At 36.7% G+C, this 24194-nt stretch overlaps 1 protein-coding gene and 1 long non-coding RNA gene across 7 annotated transcripts in view; one reads left to right on the plus strand and one right to left on the minus strand.

The window, feature by feature from the left end:
- Positions 1-24194, plus strand: part of BIRC6 (baculoviral IAP repeat containing 6) — a 175732-nt gene that overhangs the window by 112759 nt on the left and 38779 nt on the right. For all 6 annotated transcript variants that reach the window (XM_035322410.1, XM_035322411.1, XM_035322408.1 and 3 more), the window contains 6 exons: positions 1280-1453; positions 1914-2110; positions 4399-4699; positions 7267-7484; positions 9747-9911; positions 11867-12035. In XM_035322410.1, coding sequence (XP_035178301.1) covers positions 1280-1453; positions 1914-2110; positions 4399-4699; positions 7267-7484; positions 9747-9911; positions 11867-12035 — 1224 coding nt within the window. The remainder of the gene's footprint in view (positions 1-1279; positions 1454-1913; positions 2111-4398; positions 4700-7266; positions 7485-9746; positions 9912-11866; positions 12036-24194) is intronic.
- LOC118164714 lies at positions 19407-21999 on the minus strand. The gene is made up of 2 exons (XR_004749628.1): positions 20811-21999; positions 19407-19674 (listed from the first exon to the last, which is right to left on the minus strand). It is a non-coding gene; the product is annotated as an uncharacterized LOC118164714 (long non-coding RNA).

Below are 24194 nucleotides of genomic sequence, written 5' to 3' on the forward strand. Positions count from 1 at the left end.
TCCTTGTCTACTTTATGCTATAAAAACAAGGAAGCGGCTAATAGAATTAAGAATTAGTATATCTCTAATCAAAGTTGGTTTTGCCTTCAGTGCCTGTTTCAATATCTAGCTGGTAAAAGTTGACTATCTGCTAATGGTGCTGTAGACCATTCTGTATTAGTATAATGGTCTCATTGTTCATATATCTTGTGCAAGTGCCACTTATCACAAAAAAAAAAAAAAAAAAAAAAAAAAAAATAAATTTTATGGAAAAATGGTAAAAAATTTTTTTTAAATTGCCAATTAAAAAAAAAAAAAAAAAAAAAAAAAAGAAAAACAGAATCTCTGATGAAAAAGGGCAGAAACTTTACTTACATGATGTAGTAATGTAAACATTAACAGAATAAAAACACTTTCAGTTTTCAGTTCTTAAGGCACTATCCTCCACTGAAGAAATGGATTGCTACTAAAGGCCTTCCTGGGACTTGTGTTCCTTGAACAAGTGCAGTCAAGATGAAATGAGTGTGTTCAGTGTATTAACTGATCTAATTCCAAAACATTTCCCTTTACATACAAAGTCTACTAATTACCAGGAAAAAAAAAATTGTTCTGCCTTGAGAATAGCTTGTAATTTGAATGAAGAACATACTCTTATTATTAGGCCTAATTTGAATGAAGAACATACTCTTCATAAACAGGGTAGAGTAGCCAAAGTCGACATTTGAGTAACCAGTTTGGGCTATTGTTGCATGTGCATTTCAAGTCTACAGGACTGCTGAAAAAAGTATTTCTTGCACTGCCATTCATTTTCTCTTGCTGAGGTGTTGTGTCTTAACATTAGTGTAGTGAGTGTAGGCTTGGGGCTGATAGGACTGAAAAAATAACTGTGGGTTTGTTTGTTTTCCACTTTCTTCCACTTCATCTTTTTTACCTCCTGGTTGCATACTTTTATGCCACCATAATTCAAGGGTTGGGATATAATAGTAGGGGGCAGGCAGTACCTGCTTAAAATGCACATCAAATTACAGCCTTAGCCATTTGTTTAATATATCAAGTGCTTGGGCTGTCAGCACAGAGCTGCTGAAGGTAATGTTGGCATAGTTCTCTGATTCTCTGTTCCAAACTGATGGGGCCCCTCTCCCCATGAGAACAGATATTAAAAGTCTGGCCTTGGTTTAGAGCCAGATAATTTTTACTCTACTTGGCATCTGTGGTACACATAACGAACAGCACCTGGACATGTATGTTAAAATAACCCAATCATAATTTTCAGCTCTGACTCAATGCCATTGTTGTTTAGGCCAGCCATTACCAGCTGAAATGACACTTGCCCAGCTTCTGACTCTCCTGTATGACCGTAAACTCCCTCAAGGATACCGATCAATAGACTTGACAGTTAAACTTGGTTCCAAAGTCATCTCAGATCCAAGCTTATCAAAAACAGACTCATTTAAACGTCTTCACACAGAAAAAGGTGAGGGTTTTTTTCATTTTGGTTTTTCATTTGGTTTTGCACTTCTTTGCTTCCTTTGTTTTTGAAAAGCTTTTATTTTGAACAAAACTTATGTAGGGTGGTCTTTTTCAGCTATAAACTCTTTATGAGATATTAACATACTCTTATATCCTAGATGAAAGACATTATTTTTTTAAAAAAGTGTTGTTAACAAAATTTGAAAGGCATAGAAAGAATTCTAATAAAACAAAATTCTAATAATTAACATTTAAACCTGTATAAATGATCTCCAATTGTGGCATGGATTTGGAATTTTTATTTTCTTTTTATGTTCTTGTAGTTATCCATTTCAGGTTCTTGACTCAGTTTTTTCTGAAGAAGGAAATGCTACTTTTGAAGTGCACTTTTAGGTGAGGAGGAAGAAAAAAACACCATTTTGATGCCAATGTACTAATTCCTTTTATGCCTATGTTTTTCATAGAACATGCAGATTTACTGGGACCTTGCCCTGAAGATGAAGCAATCAGTCCTGGGGATGAGTGTATGGATGCAGTGCTAGATGAATCACTTCTTGAAACATGTCCCATTCAGTCTCCGCTGCAAGTTTTTGCAGGAATGGGTGGATTGGCCCTCATCGCAGAGAGACTCCCTATGCTTTATCCCGATGTAATTCAACAAGTGAGTGAAAAAATCAGCATAGAAAAACATGCTAACACTTTCTGCTAACACGTTTTTTTCTCTGTATTTCTGTATGGTTCAGTTTGACATCTCAGTCATGTGGGGAAGCTGCCTTAAAATAGGCACATGCATGACTCCACAGCAGTCCAGCTTATACGTACTGCTTCCCTATACTTTTCAGTTTGCTTGAGTAGCCATGTCCCTGTGAAACAAAAGCAGGAATTCAGCGTTGCTTCTTGCTTTACTTCTGTTAATTCCTAAAATATTTTGGAGGGCAGTGTAGCACAGAGTTACTGATAAAGCCATATTTGCTTATCATTCAATTGTTCATCTAAGTGTTCTCTCTGATTTTTTAGTGGTTAAGTGAAAATGCAGTTCTTGGTGTGGATTATATAACTTTTAGTTTATACATTTATAATCATAAATAACCTTATAATCTGAATTAACTTTATCATAATAAATATGTGCTAATTTACTTGAATGGTTGTGATTTTAATTATGTATAGAATTTCTGTGGAGGTGCTGCTAAGCTTTTCAGAATTGTCAGCAGCGCTGTTAGTGTGGAATTACTCCTTGGCTGCTCTCCTAGGTATGAAAGTAATTGTTATGAAAAATGGAAACAATAAGCCACAAGTTATTCAAATTCTAGTTGTGTGTATTTTTAAATATTTTTTTTGGTCGTTACTCCTAATAAGAAAGATGGTGAATATTTATTCCTTTTGAAATGGAGTTAATAATGAATGAAGGGTGCTGTTCAGTACCCTGACTGCAAAACTATGGCAGGAATGGAAACCCTGTCATGAGACCAGGTAATTAGTATAAATTGTTTGTAAATAGCAATGCAATTCAGAAAGAGCACGCTAAATATTGATGGACAGTTATTCCACAGATCTTTTAGAGGTCATGTATTAAGCCAATAAAAGACCTGAAAGTTGAGGAAATGTGTTCACATAAGCAACTACTGTATTTTGAAATGCAGTGAAATAGCATGTAGTCTGTATTGAAAAACACTGATTCCTGGAAGTCTGCAACAGATAAAAATCAGGTTATGTCCATAAGAAATTTGAACCTTTTCTTTCTTTCTCTGTTGTCGTAGAAAATTATTTTCTTTTAAAAAACAATAATGATAATAACTTGAATGTTTGGATTCACATATTGAATAAGAATTCTGTCATCTATAAAAACAAATTAAGTATGGTAATGCTAAATAGAAGATTCAGAGTTAAAACTAATGAGTTCTCCAGACTCTTTATTCCATAATTTTACTCATCTCTAAATCACTGATACTTGCCATTCTGCAAATGCTATATTTTAAGATTTTCCGAATTATTCTCTTAATGTGTAGATAATTGGAATCAATACAGACAGACATCATTTTGACTTCTAATTAGGAATTCAGCATTCTGAATAAATTCTGCAAGGGCTTTTCAGATCATTTTTTTCCAATTTAGATCATTTTGGTGATAAGTACCAACATTTTAAATACGATTGCATCAGTTGATCTGAGTATCATAAAAGCCTGAAGCTGCTGTGATATTTAATCATGAGAGGGACCTGAGTGTATGCGTTGTTTTTATGTGGTTATGTTTTGGTAGCTGGAGTACATGACTCTTTGCTGGGGAGCTGTACAAATGTTATCCCCTGTAAACCCGGATACCCATCATAATGCCTGGCTGCTCAATCACCCGTGCAGTGATAGTTCATAAAACAGAACTACAGACTAGTGCATTAGAGCATAATAGTAATAAAACCCACCAAATTAATCAAAAGCCTGAAAGGAACGTGTGAGTTCCTACAAGGCTGCTAGGATATCCAAATTTCTCCTTAGTTTGCAAAGCAGTAACGATTAGTTCTTCTTCTTTTAGAGTATGTAATTAAAAAAATTACCATTTCTTATTTACATGTTTAAATGTCCAAAATAAATGGTCCATTTCTTATTTAACAGACTGATATATAAAATAATCTTCTGTATCGTTTCTTTGGTGTAATTTGTCTCCTATGCATGTAGGTTTTAAACAACGTGTTTCAACTGAGGATTTTAGTTCAACAAAATATAGTTGTTTGTTTATGTAGATGGGACTTACTAGAATTGTTTTGAAAATGCAACAAGTATGTCCTTATTAACCATTTAGCCTGGTCCCTCTCTCTGTAAACTGTAGTGTATTTAATGTGATTTTTAATGGTGTCCTTTATTAAGATTTGAAGATCCTAATTTTAATATTTTTTTTGCATAGGTGATTAACTGAATGGCTACCAAATTTTTGTTGTTGTTGTTCTTTTTGTTTAAGGTGAGCACTCCAGTAGTTACATCAACCACACAGGAAAAGCAGAAGGACAGTGATCAGTTTGAATGGGTTACCATTGAACAATCAGGGGAACTGGTGTATGAAGCACCAGAAACAATTGCTGCAGAACCTCCACCGATCAAGTCAACAGTTCAGACTATGTCTCCCATACCCGCTCATTCTTTGGCTGCCTTTGGTTTATTCCTTCGTCTCCCGGGCTATGCTGAGGTGCTGCTAAAAGAACGGAAACATGCTCAGTGTCTGTTGAGATTGGTGTTGGGAGTTACAGATGATGGTGAAGGAAGTATGTGCTGCAATTACTATGTTTTTTTGTAGACCACAGCTAGATCATTTTACTTAAAATTCTTTACACTGTCGTTCTTTCAGCAGATTTGTGCAATTTTTAAAGAACTGTCTTGCTAGCATATTTGATAGTCACTCTTATGTAAATATGAAATTATTTCTGGTGAAGTTTTGTTGCAATCATTAATATTCATATGTTCACAATCTAGATGTCAGAGTAACTGTAAAATAACTGCTGATCAGACTTACAGGTGATACTGTCAAGATGCCAGTGCACTTTGACAGAACAGTCTGAGTAGTAGGATGTGCTCAATTAATTGAGCAAATGTGTGTTTCTGCAACCAAATGCAGAGTAACACGGTTGGAGCATAGTAGCACGGACTGGAGCTCCAGTCCAGAGTAACATGGATTGGAGAATAAACTGTTAGGAACTGCTTTAGAAAAGGAGAGGAAGATCTAGATTACTAGCTGAGCAGGAACTCTACTGTAATGGTGTGAATTCAGAGGGATAAAGGGAGTATTCTTGGATGAATGAACAGATGAGCAGAAGCAAGGTTATTTTTGTAGTCGGTCTTTGCAACCTCGAATAATGCATATAGTTCTAAGATTTCTATTTCTTAGTGTTTTGAAAAACAAAAGTGTTTGCAAAAGATGCTTTAGTGCTTTCAGACTTCTCTTTTCATTATGACTTTAAAAATAATGCTGTTTTTCCATACAGCAACCAACTGAAGTTAATCTCTACTCAGCAAAAGAGTCTTGTTTACTGTCCGTTCTGTTCTGTTCTGTTCATTTCTCCTGTATTTTGGTACAGGACAGTAGACAGGAATAAGCTGTATAACAAACACACTGTCTTGTTGCCTACTCCCACCTAATTTGAATAGTAATTAGCTAACGGACTGTGTACGTTCACTCAGATTATGATGTCCGTGAGTGATTTGCTTTTGCAAACAAATATTTATACATATTTTATAAACATATAAAGAGGCTAATGCAAACCCTTAATTTTTTGGTTGCTTTTCTTTCTTGTGTGCATCCACTATTGCCATTGGAATACATTTCCAGAACATCATTTTTGTGATTGGTGTGGCCTGTCTTTAATTTTCAGGCTAAAATTACTCATATGCAGTTTGTGCCCAGTTATCATTATGCCAGCATTGTTCTTCATTGTAAATAGCTATTCCTTCTTTGATGTATTTGTTGACAGGAATTGTATTCTCTCTTAGACTTTGGTTTTGCTGGACTAAATAGTCATTTTCTCCATTATCTAAGCCAAAAGTGATAATTCAGCTCTTTATCAAATGTGGAATCAATTGTAAACAGTTGTCCACATTGTATTAAGTATTACTGTCTTCCTTCTCTGTTAGAAATGCATCTTTTCATACACCTAGAATCTTTTCTTTCTCATAAAATGCAAAGAATACAAATTAATACAAATACAAATTTTGCACTTAAAAATACACAGTTTATAGGTTAAATATTGATTCTGTCATCTGTGAAGATAAATCACCGGGCAGATGTTTAGTTGTTTTTTTTTTTGTCATTTGGCTACACCTTCAGTTGTGGAAGACTATAAGATCAGTGTTTTTTCCAGAGTTAATCAGTTTTATTTATGAAGATCCAAGTCAAAGGACATTTTGCTTTCTTCTTATTTTCTTTACAAAGAGTATCAAATGGACACAAATTAACTGTTGTGTTAAGACGGAGGGAGAAAATAATATAAATATATTTAAAATAAGAAGCAAACGTCTGAAAAGAGTTGGCTATTTGGAAGTACTTTCAGTGTTTAGATATCTCCATTTACATACATACTGTAGAGGGAATGTGAAATGCATTATTAAACACAGAAAACATTAAGGCACCTTCCTAAAGAGGTGCGTGTTTTGCACTACTAGGTCACCCCATTATTCTTAACTTGGCTTTTAAAAGAAGTAGTTTTGCTCATAATACCCAAGGGTTACACTTTTTAAATAGTTCTACTACAAAATCCAAACATGCATCTTATCTAATTAAAATTATGTCAGTGTTTCACAATGCATTTGACTTGAGTCATATCACACTTGGATTGTGCCAGTGGTTTCATTCACAGTTTGGTCATGTGAATATAAAAAAATAAATTCCTACATCATGAGAAACTACAGCTCCTTGTCAGCTGAACCAGCTGGTTCATTGACCATATGCGTTCCTTAGCTTGCTGTAGTTTCAAATCAAAGGAAAAAAAATAGTCTGAGCCACCTTCATTCTCTTCATTCAGAAATACAACCTGCAGTGTTGTTAAATACAAAAGAATACTTGTGTTTATTAACAAATTACGTTTTCTACCTGGAAATGGTGAATCAAACTTTGTAACTGTTGTTTTTTATCAAGTCCATAAAGGAAATAAAGAAACATTCTTTCTTCTATACTTGTATCTTCCTGAAAAGCTCTTTGTAAGAGAAACTTACTATAGCTGAGTGCTTATGTCCTTAGTATATTTCCATGTTTTCTTCCATAAACCTGTCCTTAGATTAAAAGACTATATTGAACTATTGAAAGAAAATGTGGTTTTGATTATTTTTTTCTTCAATCCAGGTCATATCCTGCAGTCTCCTTCAGCAAATGTGCTTCCAACCCTGCCCTTCCATGTGTTGCGCAGTTTGTTCAGCACTACGCCATTGACTACTGACGATGGAGTACTGCTTAGGCGGATGGCACTGGAAATTGGAGCTATACATCTCATCCTTGCTTGTCTGTCTGCTCTAAGCCATCATGCACCAAGAGTTCCCAACGCTAGTCCCAACCAGGCAGAGGTAAGTTTAATAACAGAATAATTGCCATTGAGAAGCAGGAAGAGTTTTTGCCATAATCTCAGTGCTTTCATTAAAATCTAATTTCTATGTAGCTGGCATTTGAATGAAGAACAAAAATAATTAGAAAGTACTTGATTAAGTAATCGTTCTTGCGTGTTGCAAATAAACATAGTAATCATGAAATTTAAGCAACAAAGACTTGTCAGGAGGCATTAAGGTTTAATCAGTTTCTTTCTCAGGACCTTCTTTTTCAGTGCACGAGAGGCATAATACTCAATGGATGGTTGTTCATCCTTTTTTAAATTCTCATTAGATAGCATGACCTCATTACCTTATTTAGCATTCATCATCTAAACTCTACTGACTGCAAATTATTTCCTCTTAAATGCTTCACAAACATAAATGAGTTGTGAAAATTAACGAATTAATGCAGTGATTCTTTTCATCCCCTTTTTAAAGACAAAAATTTTCCAGTGTTCAAGATCCCATGTGAATCTCAAAAATTGTTTTCAGTTTACTTACTGTTTTATACTACCCTCTGTTCAGAACATGTATACCAAAATGTTTTAGGATTATGAGTTGCTATTCCTGAACAACAGACTGATTGTCTCAAAACATGTTTGAAAAACAATTAATGACTTGCCCTCTCTTACAATTTTGTGTCAGAGGCTTGCATTAAAATACTCTGGTGGATAAATACGTATTGGTAAGCAGCTGCAAAATACAGGGTTGTCCATATTTTAGTAGCTTCTAATACTGATGCAGAGTTGAGCTAAGAAGAAATGAAACTATATGAGTATAATTCACTTCAGTGGCTAGTCAGTTTTGAAGGGGAACTGAGATATTCTGGTCCTAATTGGGTGTCAGGCTGCTGGCGTGCTAATGCCTTAAGATAATTGGGCTTTTGGAGAGAAAGGGCAAACATTAATTCTTATCTCTGCTTCAGTACTACCACGACCCCTGAAAATGGTTGCTTCACATAATTCATAGCTATCAGAAACTAGATATCCATCAGGCCTGCACCAAAGCTAGTATCTCTGAGGCAAGGCTTTCCCTTAAGTGCTTTAAGTCAGTGTTCATGACATCTTCTTAAGTGTTAAAGGCACAGTGTGTTCATGAGTGGTGATGTCTACAGGAAAATACCCACACAGCTGTTTTGTCACCAAGATGCATTACATTCACAGTGCTAAAGTTAGATGGTGATTCTGGAGTACTATCGGTAGGGTACTTCACAGATGATAACGTTTTCCTTCAAATATAATCTCTAACAAAATCCCTGAAGAAGATCTGGACAGAAATTGAAACTTTTCAGATCTGTAAATTAAATAATACAAATTAAAGTTGGGCACCTACTCACATAATCTAGTTTCCAATAGGGCTAATTGTCACTGAGTAGCTGTAATTAAAGTAGCAAACACTCACGACTCTGGAAAATGCATTCACTTGTTTAGTATTCTAACTAAATAATTACAAAAGCACTAGTTAAAAAATGCTCATTGGAGTTTTTAATGCATCATTCTCATCAAAGATCTGGTAAATTTTCAAAATTCTGATCAAGTACTTAAATAGTTTCGTAAGAGCTAAGAAATTCAGTATGGAAGTTACGTTAGTAAAATGCAGTGATGCAGACCATTGGAATAAACTGTACAAGCACAGTAAGAAAATTATAAGCTATTTCTCAGAATATTTAAGAACAAAGTACTTACCCCCCTATTAGTTGGGCAGGAAATAGGAATACATGCTTCGGTGACACAGAATTTATTTATCAGAGCTATATGTGTAACTTGTACTTCTTGCCATTTTGGTACATTTATTCAAAACCAGGACACGCTTGAGCATCCTAGTGTTTCAGTTGTGTACTTTCAGTGACATTTCTACTTCCATCCCTTCTTCTAATTATGTTATTAAATTTGACTAGCTGTTTAACAGTAATAATTAGAGAGCTATATTGTTTAGCATAATAATGATTAAGTAGCATTTTGATATCTTTCATAATTTAAACAGTAACAATATTTTAAAAGAGAATAAAAATGGCCTTGCACTAGTAGTCAAATTAAAGAACTGCTTGCAACAATTTATCACTGACCTGTACTGGATTTTTGTGGCAGGGGCTTTTCTATCTAAAGCTTTGAGTTCCCCATGATCCCGATATCTGTATTAAGTTAATAAATTGGAATTATATCATTTTGCAGAACAAAGGCCTTTTAAAGAATGAAATTGTGAAAACTGTAAAATTCTTGTGATTTTTTTTCTCTAACTTAGCCACAGGTGTCAAGTACACACAACAGTGCATCAACAGAAGAACAGCAGTTGTACTGGGCTAAGGGTACAGGCTTTGGAACAGGCTCCACAGCTTCAGGATGGGATGTTGAGCAAGCTTTGACTAAGCAAAGGCTAGAAGAAGAGCATGTGACCTGCCTTCTACAGGTGCGTAATAATTAAATTTTGATTAATGATAAGTAGTTGAAACATTAGAGCCTGGATAACAAAAATCGAGGTTGTATTTTTTTCAGAGATGTAGTACAGTAATTACGGTATTTTGGGAAGAAAAAAAGCAGTTTACTACTTCCTGTCTAAATGAAAAATTGTAGAGATTGTATTTGAGAGAGGCAGTTTTCAAACTTCACCAGGCTGCTGCATAAAAAGGACCCAAGTGGGCAAACCTAGGTGACAGTTCTGAATAGACTATGAACAAAGAAGCATTCCAGTAGCTCCCTGGAGCTGTTGTACATCTCTGTAGACATAGCAGCATTCAGTCAAAAGTAAAGGTCCTCTGTTAGGGAAGGAGGATGTGGGAATAGCCATTTTGTGTGCCAAAATAATCTTACCTATTAATTTCTCACTTAGTGTTGCTGTTTTAATAAAGTGTCCAAAGTGGTTACTGAAGTGTCCGTGAAAGTCTTATATGCCAACATAACAAAATCTCACTCGGACATACTATCAAATCCTGATCGTGTCACTTAAACGGCAATATTAAATCAACAGTGAACAACTGGACCTTAATAAAACTCTTATGCTTTTCAAATGCATTATATTAAGGACAAAAACATCCTGTTCAGTTAGGCCTTTAAGTCCAGTTGTGAAATAACCAATCTGTTACCTTAGATCAGCGCAGGGAAAATGAGATTCTTTCTAGTCATCAAAAATTTCATTCACAGAACTGTCAGCCCAAATGCATTAGCTAACCTCATCACTGGGGTAGAGCACAAAGGGGATGAAATTCTGAAAACATCCATACCCTGACTGATGAAGATATCATTTTGATGTAATCAGTTATTTCAGTCACTGTAGATTGTAAGGCACATGCATCATGTCCCCTTAAAAAAGCAAAATGAATAAAATGTGAAACAGTTCTCCTAAGCACAAAAAAAAAAAAGGAGAAAGCACCTGAATTACTCTCGGCAAAGCTTCCAGGCAGTATTCTGCATTATGCCATGCAGAGGTTTAGCTATAACTGTCAAAAGTCATGAGGAAAGGAGGCATTCTCTTTGAGCAGTCAGCAATTGGAGGAAAAAGTAGAAAACCCTTCAGCATTTTGCTGAAGATGACTGTCAGTTTTACAGTAGACTTTCCCTGATCACTTCTCTGGAAAGGTTCTTTAGGAAAAATTTGTATGAAGTGCTGGTAAAATAAGAAGCTGCAGCAAAAGATGATGGCTAATGGGGTTAGAGCAAAGGAGAAGGAAAGAAAGAAAAGACTAAAACGGTGAATTTAGTCCCTGAGATTCCAAGTCAAGTTACTTAATTTGAGGGAACAACTGCACAAATCAGACAGCTGGAAGCACGTTGGGTTGTGTACGCTGTGACACACAGCTGGGGCCTGTGGCCGGAGCTGCCACTGGGAGGTGCGTGAGGTGGCTTCCCGCCTTTCCTGAGGGGAGGGCTGCTCCTTGTTTACTGAAGCACGAGCATACACACAAACAGTTCTTCAGAGTCAGCGTTACGCTCACTATAAGCTGTTGTCTCATCTGAAATCCTGTCCAAAAGTAAGTTACAAATAGTTTTTAAAACATTTACATTTATTTTTTTTCTGTTGGCTGTTCTAGAGCGAATGGAGACACCTGCATATCTCAGTAGTGACCTGGCAACCTTCTGTTTTGAGTAACGCCAGCAGTTTATTCAAAATTCATGTTAGTTGATCTCTTGAAGTCATTCAGAATTAAAATAGCTATTTAAATTAATCATTCCCCAAAATTGTAATCATAATCTAATAACTGAATAAAATTCCTTCTCAGACATCTCTGGGACTACTGAAATAAACACCAGTAATGAGTTAGCAAAATAGGTTGTGAGGTATTACTGGAATTTTTCTTAAGGAAGGAAAGACAGAGTTCTTTTGCCTAAAATAAATCTGTTTTGATTAAATATTTTTTTGTATTTCAGGTTCTTGCCAGTTACATAAATCCTGCAGGGAGTACATCGAATGGAGAAACCCAAAGTAGCCATGAAGGTAGAGGACAGAACAGCAGCGCTCTCCCATCCGTTCTTCTGGAGCTACTCAGTCAGTCTTGCCTCATTCCAGCAATGTCATCGTACCTCCGCAACGATTCAGGTAACATGACATTCTCTCCTTCTAGATCAAAGATAGCTTATGTCTGTCAAATAAGTGTAATAAGAAAACAGTGCAGTTTATATGAACAACAGATAGCTCTGGCTAGTTTCAATATGTTTGCCATTTTAGAACTGTACTAATGGAACATTCACTTCAACCTTAGATAAGAAAACACCTTTCACAAGCGTTCATTGACATATTCATTTGTACTAACTGCTTACACTTTGTTGGTTTAGTTATCTTTAAATTAGAAATTCAATTCTTAAATGGTTGAAATTGGGATTTTTGTTCAGGTGCTTTGTAAAGATGGATTTAATCCATAAATAGTAGAGGCTGTTGCTCCAAATCTGAATAATTTGGTTTTGGACCTTATTTTGCCTCCCCTGTTGTTGAAGCAACTGACAGACATATTGTCGTAGAATCATCACATTATTGCAGTTCTTTTGGATTGCGGTTGTATTGTGTCGTGATGTGAATTTCTTGAAACAATGCCATAACTTCTTGGTGAATTACATGGTATGTTTTGTCTCCAGAGGTAAAGAGAAATCTGTGTCTTAAGTGGCCGCAAAACTACATGGAACTAAAAGAAGCACGTGGCTCTTTCCATCTGTGGTAACTAGGGCATTACATAATCTTGTATGATGGAATAGAAGTAATTCAAAAAGTCTGCTGGGGCCTTACAGTAAAAATAAAAACACGAAGATATTTTACTTGCCAGTCTGTGGTTTGACAAATCTCCCTGATTTTGTAATGATTTTGTTGCTTCTATTTTGCTACTACAGTGAGGAGGATGAACTATATAGCTTATACACCAGGCTCATTGTTGCAAATGAAAATCTAAAGTAAAACAGTAAAATAAATGATGAAGTGAAACAATAAAGAAAAGTAATATTTTTAACAGACATGCATAAAATCGTCTGTTGTTGAGGTAGAAATGAAAAGTCATAGCAGACCTAGCAGAAATACTCTGTTATCTAAGGGATGAAGCTGTTGGCTCAGAGTTGTAGATGAATCACAGCTGTTGAAATTGCTTTTTGCTGTTTTCAACAGAAGAACGTAGCTGTATAAGTCTCCTTTAACTGGGGAAGAACAGTCAGATACTGATAGAAGAGATGAGATATGTGGTGAGTAGAGAGAAGTTGGGACTAGTTCAGCTTTCAGGGACTGTTTGTTTTCCCAAAGTACAAAGAAAAGGAACAGGCCCAGTGAGAAATATTTGTTTTCAGCGTTTGTTTTTTTACTGGACCACTGCTATGGTGGTTGTCAGGGGATATTCCAATGTTATGGCTGTGAATTAACAATTAGTACAGAGGGAATAACATAGATGCTTCCTGCATTTTCATAAATGGATGTGTAGCTCTTAAAGCAGCAGCTAAGATAACATTAGAGTAAAGCAAAAGCCTTTCTTTTTATAGAAAAGCCATTACCTACTACTCTAGTTCCAAATTTGCAAAGGCTGAGATTATTTCTATTAGAATTTAGAACTGTAAAATCTCAAGGTTTGTTGAGGCTTAATGCATTGATCCAAGCAATGTAGTCTTGAAAGCTTCCTGCTGTATTTGATCCACATTCTCTGCCTAAAACTATAATTATCAATGTTCTTGATTTTTTTTTTTAAAAAAAATAATAAGTAAAATAAAAGTTTTGCAGGCTTATATCAGTCAAGCTTGTCTTTGAAAGCATAATGGGGTACGAGTAGGAGAGGGAGATGTGGAAGTAGGCATGACTTTGGGAAAGAATCCCTTCTCATCTTGAATATTTGAGGCAGATGCATTTACTTTGAAAGTAGTCCCTGAAAACAGTTTGTGTCAGTGATAGCCAGGCGTAATTCCAATGCAGTAATTGCTGGTTAGTTCAAAAGCAGACAATTCTCACATGGAGTGTGAGTTGCAGGTGATGCTGGGGTTCTAGGTGTCATTAGCAGGGTGTCAGGAGACAAAGCTGACTGAGAGGGCCTGGCTGTTGCAAGAGCCATGGAATTTGAGAAGCTCTGGAGCAGTGTTAAGCTCTGGTGCAATGCCCCTGAGACTGAAAAATTACCTTAAGTAATAGTAGCTGAAACATTGGAAATGTGGAAGCTATGACTTGTTTTCAATTAAACCTTGAAGACTAGTCTGATGTATTAGAACAGATTTTTATCTTTTGCATTAGGTTTAAATTAAACCAAAAGATCTTCTCTAGCTTGAATTCTTAGCCGTTCTCTAATGGAGATAGGGCTGAATGCTTACCAAGTAGGAATAGAAAAGGAAATAGTTTTAGTAAAGCTCAAGAACATGGCCTTTCAGTTTTCAGACCAGTGTTCCTTCTGCTATCAACTGTACTTTCATGTGGAAAAAGCAGGTAACTGTATTTTTCTTGTAACTTGCTGGACTGAGAAATTAGGACACTGCACGCAGAATGCTAATAGAGTGTTCCCGGGTTCTGGCACCCCATCAGGAACAGGCTGTGCTGAGGAAACTGCTGACAGAAAATAGCAATTTTCAGCAACTGTGTAACTTTCTGAGACTTGAATGGATGCTTGTGGGACCAGTTAAAGGTTACCCTTTTGCTTGGAGGTATTCTTTTGCTAGATTTTGTGTTTTGCTGGAGATCATTGAAATAACAGTGATCTTCACATATATCCCTCCATATGCATAAAATTGCATGGGGAACTCTTTTGTATAAAGAAATACATGCAATGAAGAGTCTGGGTTTGCTGTGTCCCTTTATTACACGGTAGGCTGAAAGCACCGTGCTGATACAAGATTGTAAGTGTCTTGGTATTGATGAGAATTTTCTAGTTTGTTTACACTTGTTCAGCTAGCTACAGGTATGCTACGTCCTGCTTGTAAAGTCATTTTGGCAAAATTCTTGAACAGGCAGAGTATCAGAATATAAAATTAGCCTTTGATACGCTTAGAAATTATTCTAGGGTTTCTGCTGCTTTAAATATGTTTTGCCATCCCTGCTCAATTTGTCCGAAACAATTGGACTACTAGATTGCTCTAGATAAAAGAAATATTCATCAGATGAAGAGTGCTCGCGTATCATTTAATCACTTAGGAACCTCACCTTGAAGCAGATCTTTGCAAACCAGATTGCTCTGTCACATTCTGCGGCTTCATCTGCATCAGAGTAAGGTGATTGTGAAGTCCTTGAAAATTGTGAACTGACCACTTGCATTAATTTCCATAATTGCTTTTTTTCTTGTCCAGAAGGAAGGTTTATCTGTCTATGAAGGACTTTTCCGTATTACACAAGGCAGATCATAGCACTAGTCACAAGGAAGAATATCTGCTGTGATCCTTACCCTGTTTCTTGAACATTTTTTCCTATCTGTCATATCATATGGCGCTATTGGGGTCTTTCATAACTTCCATTTCATAAATGGAAACAAGTTTATCATTGTAGCATGGCAAGATTTTTCTTATTACACTTGCGTTTACTCCTAAAGACTTCATTCATGTTTACATTTGTAAAATTGATGTAATTCTTAACTTCTGTGTCACAGAACATCTAGCATATATTCGTTACTGAGCATTTATGAACATTTCACACCAAAAGCTATCATGTCAAAACCTTTTCATTTGAAATAATTATCTTTTAAGAGCTTCAAATATGAACATTTCTCTCCTTGAACACAATGTTCAACAATAAAATTTGCACTCTACAAGAGGTTCCTAGCAAACATGACCACCAGATTGTAACTGGAGTATGTGGTTATCCAGAAGTCTACACTTTGCAGATAAAAGTGAGTTACTTGATTGCTGGACCTAGTGAATTAACACGAGCTATTATTTACCAAGAGGGAAAGAATAAAGTACGTCAGTCTTAGGTAGATTCTTCTTGCTTAGAAATGTGGTCACGCTAGTCTGTCCCTAAACCAGTATCTAGCAGGCCCCAAGATGATTTAACTTTGTTGAAAGCCCAGGAGAGTGGTTTGTTACCACCTCTTCCTTGGAAGACAAACTTCATGGCAAGTCACAGAATTCTGCCTGAATTATTTGCTGGAATTCCCAGGCTCACGGGAAGCAGGGGATGGTATGTTTTTTAGCTGACCTTTTCTTGCAGCCCCTCCTTCACATCCCCACCTCTTAGTCTCCTTTCCTTCTTCAGTGGAGAAAGACTCTATGTGATGTGGTTGTGGTGTTAGATCCAGCTCAGTCTTCCACAGGTTTGACTGCTGAGGAGAGATGATATATTTCTGTGGGAAGGCTTTACGAAAAAGATTGTGTTCACAGCCTGTTCCACTTTGTAACAATCCAGTATTTGCTTTTAATGCACCTTTCACTGTTTATCAAGTACTGGAGCATCCTGGATTTGTGGATTCATTAGCAGTTGGGCTATTTCATTCTGCTGCCAAATACCTCATTTATGTCTGTAGTACACACTATGTACAAATCTGTTAAAGGTGAACATACTGAATTCATTTTCTGCCTCTTGATATATCTTTGTTGAGGCTTTGTCTAGTAAAGTCATTCTTTTCAGGCCTATCCTCCTCACCTAGAGCTTGAATTGCAGTAGATTTTCTGCTGAAGTATTTATTTTGTATTAATCATACTTGTCCTTGAGGCATTATGTAGTGTTGGTTTGCTCTTTGCAAAGTAGTCTGTTTCTGCTGGACCGACAAGGCTGAGTACTTTTGGATGCCTGTGTTCCCTAATGGGTCTCTAAAGTTGGTACATTGAGTTCATTCATCTTTAGAGTGCATTGTCTCTACATCTTTATTCACAATCTGATGAAGGTGTGAAGGTACTACTGCAGTGTAAGCATTGAATCTTCAGGAAATTCTGCTTTTCCCTGACTGTATCTAATAAGAGGTATTGCTGTTAAGATATTTTTTTTTCAGATTCTTATGCATATATTTAATTAAAGGTATAAACAGTGGATCTGTAAATCAGAGCTTGTTGAAGTAAAATTAGATTTAGGTCTGCATGAGCACAGAGATGTAAGAGATGATATCAGACTTCTGTTTTGAAACAAAATATAACTCGCATGCAGGGGCAATCCTTGTGATCACATTACCCCGTACCTTCCTTCAAAAAGACAAAGCCTGTATAATACGCAAAATCAGAAGCATAATGACAGTTTAGGTAGACAGTATATAATTACCCAAATTAAAAACTCTGCTAGTTTTCATTAATGTTAATGAACTCATTCATTGGTAAAGCAGTGATGCTGGACCTCTGCCATGGATGGTTCTAACTTTGGGAATGCTTTTTATCTGTTGTGCTGTCGAGGTGCTTGCAAAAAAGGTGCAGTATCTCACTCCAGTGCTGGTGTACTAAACAAGTCACAATTTGGAGAAGTGTTATGCACACACTCTCTCCTAGCTAAAACCAGGACACACTGAAATGACATGAAATGCAAGTGGTTGTTTATTTCACAGAACTGACATGTTTGAAGTAACTTCAGGACCAAAATAAACAGTAGTTTCTACCCAAACTTCTGTTCGGTTTTCAGGTTCTTCTAACTTCTCATTTTAAACCCCATCTCAAATAACCATGTATTATGAGATTAATGTGATAATGTCCAGAGATATGCTGTATAAGTAGCACATAAAAAATACTGTATTCTGTAGTTCTAAATAAACATGAATAACCCACGTAACTCCTTTTCAATACGTCTTACAGAATACTTTGGTGCTTCATATACTGAAAATTAATACACAACACCAGAGGTTTTCTGTAGACTACGGGCAGTGAATAAGTTTTCTTGTCTGCACGTTCCCTTCCAGTGCAGCCTCAGCTCTGTTTGTGACTTCTTCTAGCTGAGCCAGTATTGACTCAGAGTAGCAAAACCAGAATATACCATCTTGCACCTCATTTGTCTGTAAATCAGTGTGTTATAGTATAGTTTTTGTAACTGGCTGAAATACCACTGCCAGATTCTTTCTGTTAAAGATCCCTGACCTTATTCTATGCATGTGCTTGTTAACAGATGGTTTTCAAAGGCTCAGTTGGTTAAGTAGTTATGAGGTTCTATACAGTAATAAGCTGTTATCTGTACAATAGCTGTATTTATTTGCTGGCATTTTTATGGGGGGGGTGGATTTAGCTTTGCAGAGCTGACTTTCAGAAATGCAGATCCTCCGTTCTTCTTGTGGCACGTGTAATACTAAGAACAGTAGTTATTAGCCTCCCCCCGCCCCCTTTGTGTGTGTGTGTGTGTGTGTGTGTGTGTGTGTGTGTTTTCTCTGTTGTATTTTTAATCCTAAGCCCTTTTCTGTTACAAGAAATATGTGGGATATATTCATGTATACAAAAATTTCTATGATCTCAGACTGTCTGCAGCTTTGGATTTAATTCAAAGCCATACATGGCCTTAATTTGAAACGTAGAAATAGTTTAATGAATTTCAGTAGACTAATGGTATGCACCATGAAGTATGCATGAGAGTTGTAATTCTGGGCCTAAACCATTAGCCGTACAAAAAGGAAAGGACCTGGTCCAGAGGGAATCTGTTCTTCTGGGAAATGCTATGAGGCTGTTTTCCATACAACACCAGGAATCCTTTGCGATATGTTTTATTTTACTTGAAAATAAGCAACAGGATAAAAACATGAAAGTTGTATTTGACTTACATGAAACACATTCTAAAACTGGCGATATGGAAAATGTAATTTATGTTTTGTTTTTTCCTTTGGAGAATATGTATTAGAGTATCACTGTAATTTTTAATATTCTTAAAAGAAGTACTAAAACTCTTCTTTACTTTTTTACACCACTTTAAAGGATTTTTAATTAGAAAAGCAAATCATCAATATAGCATGATTTCAAATACAGATTCAATAAAGGCAAGAAAAATCTAACCTTTTCCAGCTTTCCACAAGACTAACAAAAATGCTGCAGAATATAGCTAGTAGTTAAAATTTTACTTAGAGTATTACAATTTTTTGGTATAACAGTGTTCCTGTTTCCACACTTATTACACATCAGTGTAGATTTTAAGCCTAAATTATGGTGATTTAAAAATAAAACCCTTTTGTCTGTTTTCTGGTCTCAGCTATGAAGAGACATATTGCACAAAACTACAGAAAGCATCACGGGGCTTGCTTATATGTATTCATATATTTAATCTCTTTCTATGTTCTGATTGTTCTCGCTGTTTTTCTGCTTATATTTCTTGTGCCTTGCGTGTTTGTTGGCAATAAAATAGTGCCATCTCGGTTTCTACTATTAGGCTTTCATCTGTTATCAGTGAGAAATTGAATATTGTCTGTCTTCGTTTACGTAATTTAGCACCCTAGCTGGGCTCACAGATACATTTAGCAGTCATTGTTGCAGTGCCCTTAGCCAGGCACTTTGCTCTGGAATGTTATTGATAATATTCTCAGACTGTTTTGGTTTGTTGTTGTTTTTTGTTTGTTTGTTTTGTTTTTGTTTTTTTTTCCTTTAAATTTAGAAATCATCCTTACTGTCGCTGGTCTTTGCACTGTGTGCTATGCAATTGATGTTCAAAAATGCCATCAAAGCGTAGTGTAGATGTACACAAAAACAATAACAAATAAATTGAGCACAGTTCCAATAATTCCAAGCAGTGCTAGAATAGATTCTTCTTTTTCCTCCTTCTCCTCTCGCCTTTTTACATCCTCCAGTGTTGTGATGGCAGAGGTCCCCATTTTTCCTGCAAATATCTTCACCAGTATTCTGGCAGCTAGCTAGAAGAAATAAAGCAAATGGTAAATCTGGTCTGACGAACGTGCAAGCTTTCATCTTTTTAAATGCAGTTCTGTACTTCTTTACAAAATATTTATTATTTCTGTGTTTATTGAGTTGTATTCAGCTTTTGTTTTCTTTATGTATGGCCATGTAGGTGTTAGAAGTAATCATTCTGTAAATGCAGATTGGGTAGGAATGAAAAATAGCTTGATGCTTCAAGCTAATTAATATGCCTGATTATAAAAGAAATTTAAAATTTGTCCTTAGCCAGCTAATTTGTTTCTTCTGAAACATCAGATAGATGAAAGCAGGTATGTGGGCATTGTCAAATGCTCTGAAATGCCTGGAGAGATGATGTGAATTTTCAGCTGTTAAATATTTCACTGTCACAGTACAAAACCAGTTGCAAATATTCATGTCTGCTGCTTCTGAACATAGAAAATATGTCTCTAACACAGTATCTCAGTCTCTTTTGACGAGTGAGCCATAAGTAGGCGATTGCAGGTGAGGTCTTACGCTTTTACTTGTTTAATAGATCAGCTTTTGGATATCCATGCAAGTAAATATTGAACAGAAAACGCCTGTCTTTTCAAATATAAAGGTTATTACTATTATACATGCTTACTAGTGCAGTACGCCAAAGGACGGTAGTACTTTCATAGCAGCAAAATACTGGGCAGTTTAAGGACTTGAGACAGATATTTACAGATGCGTGTATGATTTATTACCTTTTTTTGTTGCAAAAGTGAGGTTGACAGGTCATCTCTATTACTTAGCAGTTCCTGTACTCTTAATTTACAGACCAATATCTTCTAGAAATATATTCCATGTAAAATTATGCTTTTTGGCAGCTGGAATGTTGGTACTCTATGTAATCTGCTCTGCTATTTTAGCCTTATTGATCAGAAAATTCTGATCTTAAACTGAAATTTGATTGGGCTTTCTACTAGTTCAGATAACTCACGTTTAGTGAAGCTTTGCAATCATGTTTTATAGTGCTACAGCATTTTTCTCTCTTGGCAAACATCTTTAATCATTGATGATAAACCTATTTCTGCTGTGAGTCTAATTAAAGCCATCAGCTCAGAGCATATCTCATACACAGAAAGGTAACAAAAAAAGAGATGTTTCTTACCCTACATTGCATCAGGAATAAAATGTCATCAGACATGCTTCTTACTTGTAGATTCAGTGGCAAACCAGGCTTTTATCTTCATGAAGGGGCTGCTCTCCTCACTCAGACAGACCAGATAGGAGCATGAACAGTTCCCTGATGAAGAAGTTTAACGGCAAGGATAATAACGTTACCAAATCTTCCAAATGACTGGCCTTCTGCCTCAGTAATCCACTAACGCCAAGTGCAGTCAAAAACAGAAAAACCTTCCTGGTAATGATCCTCACTGTTGACTAATTCTCATTAAAATGAGGATTATTTTTTTTCTTGGATGATGCAAAGCAACGACATGCATGCTGTTTGGTTTTGCCTTAAAAAAAAAAAAAAAAAAAAAAAAAAAAAAGAAAATGAAAGAAAAAGAAACAGCTCCTGCTTTATTCAATTATATTTAGTTATTTATTAAGACTTCAAAAAAAAACACCAGCCTTTGATTTACTCTCAGTGGCAGCCGTCTGAAGAGGCTTCTCACGTTGCCATGCTGTAATTCCGAACGCAGTGCGCTACGTGCAGTCACACTATGTCATTTTAGTCCAGGCTGAGAAGGGCTGAGAAGAAGAAGAAGCCAGTTCCAGTGGCGGCCGTGTAAATGCTGTCACACACCTGCATTCAGAGGCTCTGCAAATAATTCCAAGGTATTCTTCGGAGCATTGCATAACTTAGCCCGGCAAATCTGAAGAGAGGAATGACAGCGGCTTCAGTTGCACACTGTGGCGAGCTGTGACATTGATTAAACATGCACTTGGCACTCACTGAATAAAGAAGGAGCTACGAGGCACCCTTGCAGACGGCGAGTTGCATAACAATGTGCGCTGGCTCTGCTGGTTCATTGTCAGGCCGGGCACATTTTCATCCTGCAACAGCAGCGAAAGTGTGCGGCGTGACGAGGAGTGGAGTTAACTGTACTTCGGGGTTTTCTGATGAAGTGCTGCATGACAAATAGTGACATTAAGGCATTCAAGCTGAAACAGTGTTTCTGCCTTTTGTCTTTTTATGCTTTGTTTGACAGGCAATTGTTTCTAAGGGAAATGCCGCTTCTAAGGCTTTCCCTCTTTGTATTCACCACCGAAGAATGCAGGTTGGTGCAGGTTGGTGCGTAATTAATGAAGGCACAGACTTGCAGACAAATGCTCCTGTTCCGATTTCATAGGAAGCAGTAACTCAGATTCTTCCTAGGTAAATCAAAGAGCTTTTTTTGTCTGTGCCATTGCAGAGGGAGGGGAAAGCTCTCTTCTTCCCAGTCTCTTCAGAGGATAAGCCACATTTCTAATCGCCTCTGCAGGTAGCTATGCTTCGTATGATTTTATTCAGCCACTTTGTTCTATGAAGGCTAGCAATACAATGTATTTTTCTTGAAACAGTGCATAGTTTCTTGATATGAAGGAAAATATGTTTTTTGAAAAGCCTACTTGAAAAAAGCCCCTGCAAAATCAACCACTTCAGAGTTCCAAAGCTCAAAAAGCTTATGCGTATGAAAAATCATAATTACATTGAGTTCAACCAGTAGGAATGTAACTGGAAACCTCAATCACTTTCCAGAACAGCATGTTTTAGAAATTACAAAGCATTGTTTGAAATTCAGTTTTCAATAATCTCTGTGAGTTTTTATAGAAAGCAAAAGAGGGAAAATCATTGCTTTTAAATGCTTCCAATTTCAAATTAATATATTCCCATATTAAATATTTTTCTTATTTTTCTGAAGCGTTTGGGTGCATTTCTTTTCTTGGTTTCTTAGTGCTCAACTAAAGTTTGCATTTTACATGTGTGTTATTTTAGTGTTAACTGCCATGTTTGAAGTACCACGCATTGTATGGTACTGGTACTTGACTTGCCCCTTATCCTGAGTTTGGTATTGCCTCAGTGAAACTGTTTAACTCCAGATGAAAGGTTTAAAGAATTAGTTTCAATCTCTCCAGCAGAGCTTCCTTAAAATACATTCTAGTATGTATATATCGGCTTTCCTTTTAAGCTGTATTCTGAAAGCCTGCTGCAGCTTCAGTTGTTCCTGGAATTGTGTCCTGTCGATGTTTCTTGAACGTATTTCTGTATTCTTTTAGATCCATTTAGAGATTGAAAGATGAGGAAAATTTCACCTGTGTATTCTGCCCATTCATATTGCTGAGAGCACCAACTAATCTAACATTTAAGCCATTACACCGTATTAACCCTCACGTGTTAAAAACCAAACCCGTTGTGAAAGGAGAGAAACTGTTCAATGTGCATCTTTTATTTAAAAATCAGTGATCTACTTGGAGGGTAAGAATCCGTCACCTTGTCAATTTATACATCTTTGTTTAAAGGATTCAAGGTCAGCAGAAGAATTTTGTGCAACATTGTCAAGCGTAAATGGTGACAACGAAGTAAATTCAGCAGCTGCGCTGCCAATAACCAGCTAATTAAGACGTATCCACGGAGAGCAGCAAAAGACTCAGAAAGTATTTCTTGGCCTGGTTTTTGCCGTGGTTGAGCTCTCATATCAGTCTTCCGTTTAAAGAGTTGTGATGCAGCTGACACTTCAGGGGCTGCATGAACCCAGGGAAACAAATCTCTCCAGGCTCCCTCTGCAAGCAGTCGAGGGGGGGTGACAGCTCCTGCACACTGATTCAGATCCAGCATTTGCCATTTGCCTGGACCTTGGTGTGATGGCCCGTCCGTCCTTCCTTCGTATGGAGGTGCGTGTCTGTGCAGAAATGCCATGGTTTGGAGAACAGACCCAGCCAAAAATAGTTCACCAGCACAGCACAGTAAGAGGGGTGGGGCAGTAGCTGCCTCAGTTGTCAGTGCTGTCAAAAAGTTGCTGTTTCAAGGGGAGACAAGAAGTAGAAAAAAGTGTCAGTGCTAACGTTTATTAATTACAGGAACATTGAGGAGTTCATCTGTATGGGGTAAAAGCTGGTATTTACAAATAATTTCCTTATAGCTACAGTGCATCTTCAATGAGAAGAGAAAATTTCACGTGGGATTTTTCACGTGGACCCGAGTGAGTAATACAGGCTTGATTTGAAAAGGCCTTGATTTATGCATCATATTTGATTGTATCTGGAAGGTTGAGGAGATAATTTACATAAAGTAGCGTTAGAGTCAGTACATCTTATGTGAGTCGGTAATAAAAGCACCTGTTTTGGGGTGAACATTAAATTGCATACTAATTGGGTTTGGTATCCAGAAATATACTGAACTGCATTGTTATTTCCATTAATGCAAAGCTTTAAAGCACTTGGTAAGACTTTGGCATCTAATTTATGTATCATCCCAGAGCAGAGCAAATTCTGTTGATTAGAGGTCGTTCTGTTCAGTACTGCTGATGTTTGAGCATTTGTATTGCATGGAAATAGACCTCAGGCAATA

This window comes from Oxyura jamaicensis, chromosome 3 (genome assembly GCF_011077185.1).
Source record: "Oxyura jamaicensis isolate SHBP4307 breed ruddy duck chromosome 3, BPBGC_Ojam_1.0, whole genome shotgun sequence".
NCBI classification, from domain to species: domain Eukaryota; kingdom Metazoa; phylum Chordata; class Aves; order Anseriformes; family Anatidae; genus Oxyura; species Oxyura jamaicensis.